This window comes from Silene latifolia, chromosome Y (genome assembly GCF_048544455.1).
Source record: "Silene latifolia isolate original U9 population chromosome Y, ASM4854445v1, whole genome shotgun sequence".
In the NCBI taxonomy this organism is placed as follows: domain Eukaryota; kingdom Viridiplantae; phylum Streptophyta; class Magnoliopsida; order Caryophyllales; family Caryophyllaceae; genus Silene; species Silene latifolia.
The window spans coordinates 293,409,737-293,421,675 of record NC_133538.1 but is presented as its reverse complement, the minus strand read 5'-3'; the positions used below and the strand labels follow the sequence as shown (position 1 = coordinate 293,421,675).

At 43.1% G+C, this 11,939-nt stretch overlaps 1 protein-coding gene and 1 non-coding gene across 2 annotated transcripts; one reads left to right on the top strand and one right to left on the bottom strand.

Moving 5' to 3' along the window:
- Positions 1–9,479: 9,479 nt before the first annotated feature.
- Positions 9,480–10,532, bottom strand: LOC141630943 (uncharacterized). The gene has a single exon (XM_074443677.1). It carries the CDS (start codon positions 10,530–10,532, stop codon positions 9,480–9,482), a length of 1,053 nt encoding a protein of 350 aa, XP_074299778.1.
- Positions 10,533–11,458: 926 nt separating this feature from the next.
- On the top strand, positions 11,459–11,565 carry LOC141635218 (small nucleolar RNA R71). The gene has a single exon (XR_012539920.1). It is a non-coding gene; the product is annotated as a small nucleolar RNA R71 (small nucleolar RNA).
- The last annotated feature ends 374 nt before the right edge of the window (positions 11,566–11,939 follow it).

Sequence of the window (11,939 nt, the reverse complement as noted above, 5' to 3'; positions counted from 1 at the left end):
CAAGAAAGGAATTAGGATAGAATAATAAACAAGGAGGAACCTTCAATCTTCTTACAACCCAATTTCAATTACTAACTAATTGAAGAACTTGTCTAATTAGGGAATGATTAACAAAATAAATAACAAAGTTTTAAACTTGGAAAAGGAAATAATTTCAGATCTAGGGTTGTGTGTATAAAGGGTTAAGGGAGGGGGTATTTATAGTCTTTCATAAGATTAAGAAGAAAAGAAGAGAAAAGCCCAAATCTGCATGTTGCTGCGTTCTGCCGGTGGACCGGCTGCCGGTTCTCCTACCGGCAGAACCGTCAAATAAATCAAAATAACTGGCAAGTGTGTTCTGCCGGTGGACCGGCTGCCGGCCTGCCGGCAGAACACTATCTTCAGGTCTTTGGTTTCTTCCTTGTGATGCGCTCTGCTGGTTGGCGGGCTGCCGGTGCTCCTCCCGGCAACGAGGTCAAACTTCTTTCTCCTCTTTAATTCCAATTCAATCAGGTTGCTGTGTTCTTTCTCCTCTTTGCAAAGTGAGGGGGTGTTCTGCCGGTGGCCAGACCGGCTGCCGGTGTGCCGGCAGAACACAACTCTCAACCATTTTCACCTCTTCTTCATGTAAAGGCATCTGAATGCCTTCCTTGCCCCAATTCCTCCATACTCGACTCGATTCCTGCAAGAGGATACACCAAATCACGGGTACGGGGATTGGGCACAAAATGCAAGGAAAGGCATATAAAACCGACTCGATATGAGTTGAAATGCGTAAAAGAAAGAGGGAAATTCGGCACAAATTAATCGTATATCAAACCTCCCCGCACTTAAACCTTACTCATCCCCGAGTAAGTCCCAAAATCAATGTACAAGTCAATACTATGATAGATATTGAGAGTGGGTGCACAATTTAAGCATCACTCAACTAAACTACTACATAAGCCGATCGAGTATTAGCGCACTCAACGCCCCTTCAACTCGCAATTTGACACTCATGAGGGAAGAGTGCCCTATTGCAAGGCAAGTTGGGTCTTGCTACAAAATCACGACGCATCCATCATGAAAGCACGTAATCAATCAATAGAATGCATCTAACAAAATGATCCACTTTCCTTATCTAAGTGGCCGGATTTTTCAAACAACAAAATACGGTCTTGGTCGGGAGTACCGTCTCAGAAGTGCCAATTGAGGTGCCAACCCCCTAAGCATGACTCAAGCAACCCTCGTGTGACCAATGCTCAAGATACAAATTCAAGAACGGGGAAAGGGGAGGAGGGCAAGACCGCCGAGAATTACAAAACCGACACGAGATTCAACCAAAGGACCCATGACTAAGGGGACCTAGGCAACGACATCCTCACGGTTTTCACTCGTCACTCAATGAAAGAACAAGGTTATTTTTGTGACCAATAGTAACCAAAATCACTCAACTAACTTCAACTAGCGAAAACGTGCCCGCAATCTAATGTGTAAGACCGTCCTACGTCCGATGAAATGCAAACAATGGTAGAATGCACACAATATGAAGCAAGGGTTATAACGGGGCTAAGAAGTAGGTCGAATTGGGATTGGTGCAGCACCGTTTGGATATGTGGAGCTCAAATCAATAATTATTGACACATCACATCCCATTTCTTATTGCAACACATGAGACACGTCTATGCCCTAAGATAACATGGATGACCAAAACTATGCAAAAATTACATAAACCCAACTCAAGTAGGAAAAATTTGAAAATACTCCTCTTATTTCAACAAATGGTAACGTCTACACCGTAACAATGGCTCGGTTTCCCAAGCCATGCAAACAATGTGTAAACCCTACTCATTTTTGGAAAAACATCAATTTGTCCTTTTTATTTAGCAACGGCTTTTTCTACCCCATTTAATGATGAGGAGACGTGTTGCTTGCCTTTTTCTTTTCTTTATAACATATATACAACACAACTCATTATTTTTTTGATTTTTCATGACATTTTCACTTTTCTATTTTGTTTTTCGTTTCTTTTTCAAAACCTCTTATTTATATACAACGTCAAATACCTACCAAATTCCGACCCAAATGGATATGTATACTATACACCACTATGACCCAAATCACCTCCTACAACACAACTACAAAACCGACCAATTCTTGATTAAGGTAGGGTGGTTATGGAACGTAGCTATTTTGGTGGGTTTGCCAAATGAATAGGCTAAGGCTCAAGGGGGTGAATAAAAAAGGGGAATAATGGAAGGGATAAAATAAGGCTATTTGGCTAAGTGAGGTTCATATGCAATCGGACTCTTGCTTCATATCATGTGCACAAAATGTAATGCAATTTCACGGTCTAACGACGATGGGACACACTTATGCGTCATGATGTGACACGCCTCGCGAGGAGACCTACTCTCGAACCTAGATGAGGGCGGGGTATGAATGTACCCACCCTAGGAGGCTCTACCCTTACCTTTGAGTAGCTAAGTCGAGCCGAAGGTCTAGTCTACGGCCCTTGGTCTCACAGGATCGGTCTAAACTCTTTGGTCAAGCCCGCCTCCCTCGGCTAACTAAGAGGCCACGGGTGCGAGTCACGAGGAGGAGAAAGGCACAATTGGGCACAATAGCTCATCATGGGGGTACTTGGTTCCCTTCCTAGACCATGTTCTGTTCAAAAATTTTATATACAAACTAAATGCAACATGAAGGAAATACAACACGTATTTACAAGTGAAACGGATGCAAGCAAGAAATGGAAATAAACATAAGGTAAACATGCAACAATTTGGACTAATCCTATCAGCACATCAACACCAACAATCCACAAGTTCCCCAAGGGAACATCTAAGGCACAAAAACTCATTCTCCTTCAAATATACAAGATACAAAAAGAAAGAACGGTAAAGGAGTAAGAGATTAGAATGAGTTTACCAAGCGACTTCTAGCTCCTTTTTGCCTCAAATGGTCGATGTCTATGCCAAAGGTTAGCCAAACATATATAAACAATGCAATATTTTTGTATTTTTCAGAGATTTTTCAATTTTTTAGGCATTTTATCAAATTTAAAGGTATATACAAATATAAACAAATATTCACAAGAGTGGATATTTCCCTCCCCACACTTGAAATGTACATTGTCCTCAATGAACAAAAGCATGGGGAGTGAATAAGAAAAAGAAAGGAACATATTTTTTTGAATTTTTGATTTTTCAAAAGAAAAAAAAAACATATTTTTGGGATTTTTTTTTTGAAAAATTAAAAAAACATATTTTTGGTAATTTTTAATATATGAATCTCCTCCCCACACTTATTTATTTACATTACTTCCAAATGGAAATAAATGTGTGGAGGAAATTAAAATGATAAGACATGTTTTTGGGTTTTCTTTTTCCTCTTTTTTTTTTAGGCCCTCCCCACACTTATTTATAGACATGGGAGGGCAATTTAGGGAAATAAATTAACATGTTTTTGGTGATTTTTGTCATTTTTTTCATCATTTTTTTTGTTTGAATTTATAATATGAATGCAATGCATGTTCTATTCAATATGCAATATTTAAATTACGATGCAAGCTACATTAAGTAAATGCAATGTCTATTTGTGACAATATATTACAAAGTGGAAGTCTAATGCAATCCTATATGAATGCAACTATGTGAGTTACCAACTAAATGCGTGCGAAAAATTAAACATGAATGAGAGAATTTGGATAGAAGGGAGAGAAGATACTTGTCATTTTGGATTGAAAAGGGAGGGGAATAGGCCACCAAATCGGCCTCTCGGGACTAGGAGTCCATCTCATCATCATCATAATTCTCTCCGGTGCTAAACTCGGAGCCCGGAATCAAGTCATCGGGGTTGAAGGTGTGGTCACCTCCACTACCGCCGGTACCCATGAGACCTCCCGTAAAGTCTCCACTCATGTTCATCACACCGGCATTTCCTCCCATATAAACATCTCCCATAAAGCCCCCACCAGACCCCGAAGCACCCACGTCGCTAGCAAAGTAGGGTCGGATGCCGTCCACCCAATGGGCGTCGTGCCCCTCGGGTCGATACTCGGGCCTAGGGGGGAACATGGGGGCGGCAAAGTAGTCCGGTTGGAGGTTAAGACCTCCGCGGACAAACCTCCTGTCCTTGGGGTAGTTCCCGCCGGGCCAAGTAAAGTAGGAAGGGTGAGGGTAATCATAGGGGACGTAGTCCCGTCTACAAAAGTCGTCGTAGATCGGGTAGGAACCGATGGCTTGATCATAGTAAATCCGGTCCACTTTCCGCCCCATTACTTCCCTCTCACTAGCGGCCTTTGCCGCGGTAATGTCCATCCTCTCCATCCACTCGGTAAGAGAAGGTGGTAAGGGAGGATAAAAAGGTTGGCTCGAGGAGGACCCCTCACCTTGTTGGAATTGCCAAGGTGGGGGTTGGTAGGTTTGTGGTGGGTATTGGAGGGAGGAAGGAGTGTCCACTCTACGGTCTCGTGTATAAACACGTGGAATATTAGGAGGAGGTTGGTCGGTGGGTAGTTCTTCTTCAATTTCAAGGAGGTAGTCATCCTTGTCCTTCTCAATTTTGATTGCCGTGACATTGGGGAGTGGGATAGAATTCTTGTAATTGATTTGCCAATACTCCTTGTCGTCAATGGGGTTTTCCTTAAGCCAACCAAGCTTGGTGCCCAAGTAATGCTTGGTTAAATAGGTGTCCCCGGGTATCCAATTCATGGTAGAAAGGTCTACCAAATGGTCCAAATTACGGGCAATATGGGTGATGATGCCACCCACATGTATTGGGACTTTTTGCCCCGGGGAACTGGCAATCTTAGACAAATGAATGGCAAGGTGGTGAGCCACATTAATTTTGAAGGCGGTGGGTTTTGTAAACAAGTAGGACCCCAATATTTCAAGTTCATTGGTCCAAAAAACCCACGGCTCATCCACCGCAAGGACAGTGCATCGCATAAATCGATGCCACACCCGAATGACGGGATTGTGGCAACTAATTGCTGGCCTTTTCACTCCAACTTTATCCTCTAGGCCGGAAATTGCCTTCCACACTCGGGAATAATGGAAATCAGCGAGCGGGTTATGTGATGGGGCATTTTCCAACCCAAACATGTTAGCCAACCGACCCAATGTAATATTGTGCTCCCGGTTCATAAGGCGGAAACTAAGGGTAGCCACCAAATTTGATTGTCGGTGCTTTGTAATCCGCAGACTACTCAAAAATTCCCATGTGATTCGGGGGTAAGTATATTCATGCATTGAGTACATTCCCCTCATTCCTACCCCGGCAAAAAGAGCTTCCGTTTCCCAAGCTAACCCAAAGGCCGACAAGGACGGATGATGTAAAAACTTAGTGGGGGTGAGGGGATGATTTTTGAATAGAATAAACTTACCCTTTTGAGTTTGGGTGGTAAACTCAACCGTAGAAAAATCCGGGTCGGGATTAGTATCGCTAGCGGCTCGAGCAATCAACTCCGCTTGATCTCTTGCAACGTCCGCTCTTGTCCTTCTTCCGGCCATTGTGAAGAATAGAGGTGATTGGTGAAGGTTGATTGAAGTTTGGTTGAGATTTGAGGGAGTTAGGGTTGAAATGGGGAAAAAATATAGAGGAATGAAGGAGGAGTAAGATTAGAATGAAATGAGGAATAAAGGGAGTTCACGGGTTAAATTTTGGTCTGATGGGTGCGTTTTGCCGGTATGCGAACCGGCAGCCGGTCTGCCGGCTGAGCACCCCCTCATTTTTTTCAATTTTCGTGAAATTTTTCTCAACACTTTTGACCTCGCTACCGGTGGACCAACCGGCTGTCGGTCCACCGGTAGAACACTTCTCTCAAATCCATTTTTCCTTTGCCAGGTGTGTCCTGCCGGTGAGCCGGCTGCCGGCCTACCGGCAGAACAATACTCCACTCATAAAATCAACTTCTCAACACCTTAGGCATGAGTGCTCTACCGGTGAGCCGGCTGCCGGTCTACCGGCAGAATACTCCTCTTCACCAAATTTCGATTTTTCTTCAAGTCTTCAGATGTGTTCAGCCGGTGGGCCGGTTGTCGGCCTGCCGGCAGAACACACTCCACATCATCAATTTTTCATGTTTTCAGCATACTCATGTGTTTCCTGCCGGTGGACCGGCTGCCGGCCTACCGACAGAACACAACACTCCTTCAATTTTCAACAAAACAATTTGGTCTCGCTGCCGGTCTACCGGCAAAACGCTACTTTCAGCTCTTTTTCACTTGCTTTCTTCCAACTTGCTCAATTTTCTTTAACTCGGAATTCGAGATTTTTCGTTGACCTCGGGATTCGTGTTTTCCACAATTACGCCGACGCATCATGTCGGCATTTTGTGTCAAACGAAAATAATGCTTGTTTTCTTCAAATTTGACCTCCGTCACCAATCCATAGTTGACAAAGTATGGTTCCAAATCTCTCACTATTAATCTAAAATGCATGCTATATACAAAGATGCATGGGTTGCCTCCCATGTAGCGCCCTTCTTTTATGTCGTAGGCTCGACGGAGTCATGAATCACAATCAATTATGGGGAAGATAGGTATTGATGGAGCTTACATTCTTCATGATAGGGGTTCCGGCAATGTAATGCTTGAGCCTTTGCCCGTTTACTTTGAAAGCTTGATTTCCATCGGATATTTCAATTGCCCCATGGGGAAAAACTTGGACCACGGTGAAAGGTCCCGACCACTTTGACATAAGCTTACCCGAAAATAACTTGAAGCGTGAGTTAAAGAGGAGAACCAACTCTCCCACCTCCAATTCCCTTCTCAAAATTTTCTTGTCATGGAACTTCTAAGTCTTCTCCTTGTAAATCCTTGAGCTCTCATAAGTCTCTAGCCTAAACTCTTCTAACTCATTGATGTCAAGAAGTCTCTTTTCTCCGGCACTCTTCAAGTCAAAGTTGAGAAGTCGGATTGCCCAATGTGCCTTGTGCTCCAACTCTACCGGTAAATGACAAGGCTTCCCGTACACCAACCGTAACGGTGAAGTTCCTATCGATGTTTTGAAAGCGGTACGGTAAGCCCATAATGCATCGTTGAGCTTAGTTGACCAATCCTTCCTTGACCGGCTAACGGTCTTCTCAAGAATCATCTTAATCTCACGGTTTGAGATTCCGGCTTGTTAGTTTGCTTGTGGGTGGTAGGTAAGACTACGCCTATGTTGCACCCCATGTTTCTTTAGAAGAGCATCTAGAGTCCTTTCCCGAAAATGAGTCCCACGATCACTAATCACAATTCTTGGGACCCCATACCTTGGAAATATGATTGTTTCCATGAGTTTTGTTACCGACTTTGCATCACAAGTTTTTGTTGGGATAGCTTCAACCCATTTGCTCACATAATCCACCGCAACAAGGATGTACTCATATCCATTGGATGATGGAAAAGGACCTTGATAGTCAATTCCCCATACATCAAACAACTCTACCTCTAGGATGTATTCATTGGCATCTCATGCCTCCTTGAAATATTGCCGCTTTGTTGGTACTTATCACACCCCTTGACGTAGGTTGTTACATCATGAAATAGGGAAGGCCAAAAGAAACCGCATTGGAGCACCCTTGCGGCGGTCTTTCTTGAACTACCATGCCCTCCACTTGGCATATCATGGCAATGTGAAATTATCGGCTTCACCTCTTCACTTGGAATGCACCTCCGAATTATCCCATCCGCACAAGATTTGTATAAGCAAGGCTCATCCCAAAAATATTGCCTTAGATCATGAAAGAATTTCTTCCTCTTATGCGAGTCATAATCATATGGGATTATCCCGGAGACCAAATAATTGACTATATCCGCATACCACGGTGCTTCGCCCAAACTTAGGGACAACAAGTGGTCATCGGGCAAATAATCATTGATAGGAAGCCCATTGTCAACATTGAGGTTGATTAGCCGGGATAAATGGTCGGCCACCACATTTTCAACTCCTTATTTATCCTTAATCTCCATGTCAAACTCTTGGAGAAGTAATATCCACCTAATCAACCGAGGTTTGGACTCCTTCTTGATGAGCAAGTGTCTCAAAGCAACATGATCGGTGAACACTATTACCTTAGCTCCCACCAAATAGGTCCGGAACTTCTCCATAGCAAAAACTACGTCCAAGAGCTCCTTTTCCGTTGTTGAGTAATTTGTTTGAGCTTCATCAAGAGTTTTGCTTGCATAATGAATTGCATGCACCTTTCCATCCTTCCTTTGGCCTAAAACCGCGCCCAAGGCTTGATCGCTTGCATCGGGCATTAACTCAAATGGCAAGTTCTAATCCGGAGGTTGTATGATTGGAGCACTTGTCAAAGTTTCCTTCAACCTATTAAAAGCATCAAGACATCGGTTAAAGAACACAAAAGGAGTATCGTTGGCTAACAACTCGGTCAAAGGTCTCGCAATCTTGGAGAAGTCCTTGATGAAGCGGCGATAAAAGCCCGCATGTCCAAGGAAACTTCTCACCCCCTTGACATTGGTGGGAGGTGGGAGACTAGCAATGACTTCGATCTTAGCCTTATCAACTTCTATTCCGCGATTGGACACTATGTGTCCCAACACAACACCTTCTTGTACCATAAAATGGCACTTCTCCCAATTAAGCACAAGGTGAGACTCTTGACACTTGCTCAAGATTTTCTCTAAATTTGTCAAACACCTTTCAAAACTTTTCCCAACAACCGAGAAATCATCCATGAAAACTTCCATTTCTTGTTCAACAAAATCGGAAAAAATTGACATCATAGCTCTTTGAAAGGTAGATGGTGCATTACATAGCCCAAATGGCATCCTCCTATATGAATAGGTGCCAAATGGACAAGTAAAGGTGGTATTTTCTTGGTCACTTGGATGGATAGGGATTTGGAAGAATCCCGAATAGCCATCCAAGAAGCAAAAGTAGTTGTGTTGAGCTAATCTTTCCAACATTTGGTCCATGAACGGTAAGGGAAAGTGATCCTTCCGGGTGGATTTGTTCTACTTCCTATAATCCACACACATCCTCCACCCGGTTACCGTCCTCGTGGGTATAGATTCATTTTTTTCATTTTGCACTATCGTCATTCCTCCTTTTTTGGGAACTACGTGAACCGGGCTTACCAACCTACTATCCGAAATAGGATAGATAATGCCGGCATCAAGTAGTTTGAGGACCTCTTTCCTCACAACTTCTTTCATTATGGGGTTAAGCTTTCTTTGTGCCTCAATGGAGGATGCATCCTCATTTTCAAGTAGAATTTTATGAGTGCACAAAGAGGGACTAATCCCCTTGAGGTCACCAATTGTGTACCCAAGGACACCCTTAAACCTTTTGAGCAAAGAAATTTGTTTTGAGGTTTGGGTGTCATCAAGTGCACTATTGATGATGACGGGAAAAGTGGAATTATCACCGAGAAATTCATATTTCAAAGAAGAGGGAAGAGGTTTAAGTTCAACCGTAGGAGGAGGCGTGGAACTCTCCTCCTTGTTACCAACTTCTAACACTTCAAACTTGGGAGCTTGTTCATGAATTGGAGCGGAATCCAACATCTATACATATGCAAGAGTCTCAACATCTTTGTCATCAACTTCATACCCACTAACAAGACAAGTCTCCAAAGGATCCATAGAGGAAGCTTTTGGGTCATGCTCCTCCATGGGATTCTCTAGAATGTCTACGATGCAACAAGTGTCACCTAGAGATGGGGCTTCTATAGACTTGTGGAGTTCAAATTCCACTCTATCTTCACCCACCTGCAAAGATAACTTGCCACTCTTCACATCGATCATAGCTCCACCGGTGGCAAGGCAAGGTCGCCCCAAGATAATAGGCACATTGTAGTCCTCGGGCATATACATTACAAATAAATCGCATGGTATGACAAGCTTCCCAACAACCAAGGGTACATCTTCAATCACACCAATGGGAAATTTAACCGGCCGATCGGCTAGTTGAAGTGAAACTCTAGTTGGTTTCAAATCTCCCAAATCAAGCCTCTTGAAGATTGAAAGAGGCATGAGGCTCACACTAGCCCCCAAGTCACACAATGCTTTATTAATAGCCACCCCTTGGATAAAACAAGGAATCGAGAAGCTACCCGGATCTTCTTGATTTTTTGGAAGCTTGTTGGTGTGAGTAAGAATAGCACTACATTTCTTAGAGAGGTTGATGGTTTGAACCTCCACATTCTTCCTTTTCAAAGTGACAAGTTCCTTAAGAAACTTACCGTATGATGAAATTTCGGTAATCATATCAAGGAAAGTAATCGTGACATTCATCCCCTTCAAGATTTCAACAAACTTCTCATATTTCTTTTCAAGCCTAGGCCTTGCAAGCCTTTGTGGAAAGGGTGCCGGTGCTACATACTCCCTTGGTGGTGGAGTACATTCTTTGGCCTTATTTGCAATAGGTTCATCTTGCTTTGGAGGATCAACCATCTCCACCTGCTTAGACTTCTCCACCCTAATCTCATCTTCTTTCACAACTTCAGCCGGGTGCTCTTTCACAACTTCACTAGACACCCTCTTCCTCTTCCTCTTCCACTTAGGAGATTTCTCAACCTCCTCCAATTGCTTTCCACTCCTCAAAAATACCGCATTCATCTCCCTTGGGTTAACCGTATTACCCGGAAACTTCCCCGGATTTTGAGCCAATTGCCCCAATTGTTGAGAAATTTGGGCCACATGAGTTTCCGTAGCCTTTTGGGATGCTCGTATTTCATCATTAACCCGGTTTTGTGAGGTAATATGGTTATCAAGCTTTGAGTCGGATTTTTGATTTGCAATAACCAATTGTTCAAAGGCTTGTTCCCAAGATGGTTTTTGAGGGGTTTGGAAGTTTTGGTTTTGTGGTTGGAAATTTTGGTTTTGTTGTTGATTGAAATTTTGTCCCTTGAAACACCCAAATGGTTGTTGGTTTTGGGTGACAAATTGTTTCCCTTGGAAACCGGGTAGAATTTATCTTTGGAATTGAGAGTTTTGATTGAACCTTTGTTGTTGAGGTTGGGAAGTGGTTGGGTTTTGAATATTTTGTGAAGCATAAGACAAGAAAGGGTGAGTTCTTTTTCCATTGACAAATTGGTTGTTGTTATTATTGTTGAACCCTTGCCTTGCACTTGTGGATTCCCAAATTCCATTTTCTTGCTCATAGCATTCCTCTTGGAGGGGTGAAATCAAGGGACACCCAATGGGAGTATGCCCTTGTTCCCCCACACAACTCACAAGACAAGACTTGTCTCATATCGGAGCTTCGTGGTTTTGAATTTAACAAAGCAACTTGTTGGGTGAGTTCATCTAGTATACCCTTAACCTCCACATTCAAAACTGAATTAGAATCCTTGCTCTTGCCCTTTCTCAATTGCCTATAACTTCCCCATTCCATAGTTCTTGAGGCCATCTCCACAATTAGCTCTTTTGCCGCTTTATGCCCCAAAATGTCTAAGGCACCTTTTCCCGATCCCACATCTAATGAAAGCCGAAGGTCTTGGGTCAACCCTTTGTAATAATTGTTCACTAGCTCGGCCTCGGAGATGTCATGGTGAGGGCATAACCGTTGGAGCTTCTTATACCATTCCCATGCTTCATATAAGGTCTCATCCTCTTCTTGAGTAAAGCTTTGTAGTTCACTCTTGACTTTGACCGTTCTTGAGGGTGGGAAATATTTGTTCAAAAATGCCGAAGCCAACTCATCCCATGTCTTGAAGGAATCCGGATCATATTTCTTCAACGAATCCTTGGCCGAACCCCTAAGTGAACGGGGGAACAACCTAAGGCGTACCGCATCATCGGAGACCCCATTCGACTTGTACATATCACAATTTTCAAGGAAGTCATTTAGATGATCATTTGGGTTCTCCAAGGGACCTCCTCCAAATTGGTTGTCTTGAAAAGGTTGAGCAAGGCATTTTTGATTTCAAAGTTATTAGCTTGAATTCTTGGCCTTTGGATGCTTAGATTTACAATGTGCTTAGGAGACATAGTCTCTCTTATCGGAACCGGATCACCCATGAT

Coding starts and splice junctions, on each gene's coding strand:
- LOC141630943 (XM_074443677.1), bottom strand. CDS start 10,532: ATGAATGCGGTATTTTTGAGGAGTGGAAAGCAATTGGAGGAGGTTGAG.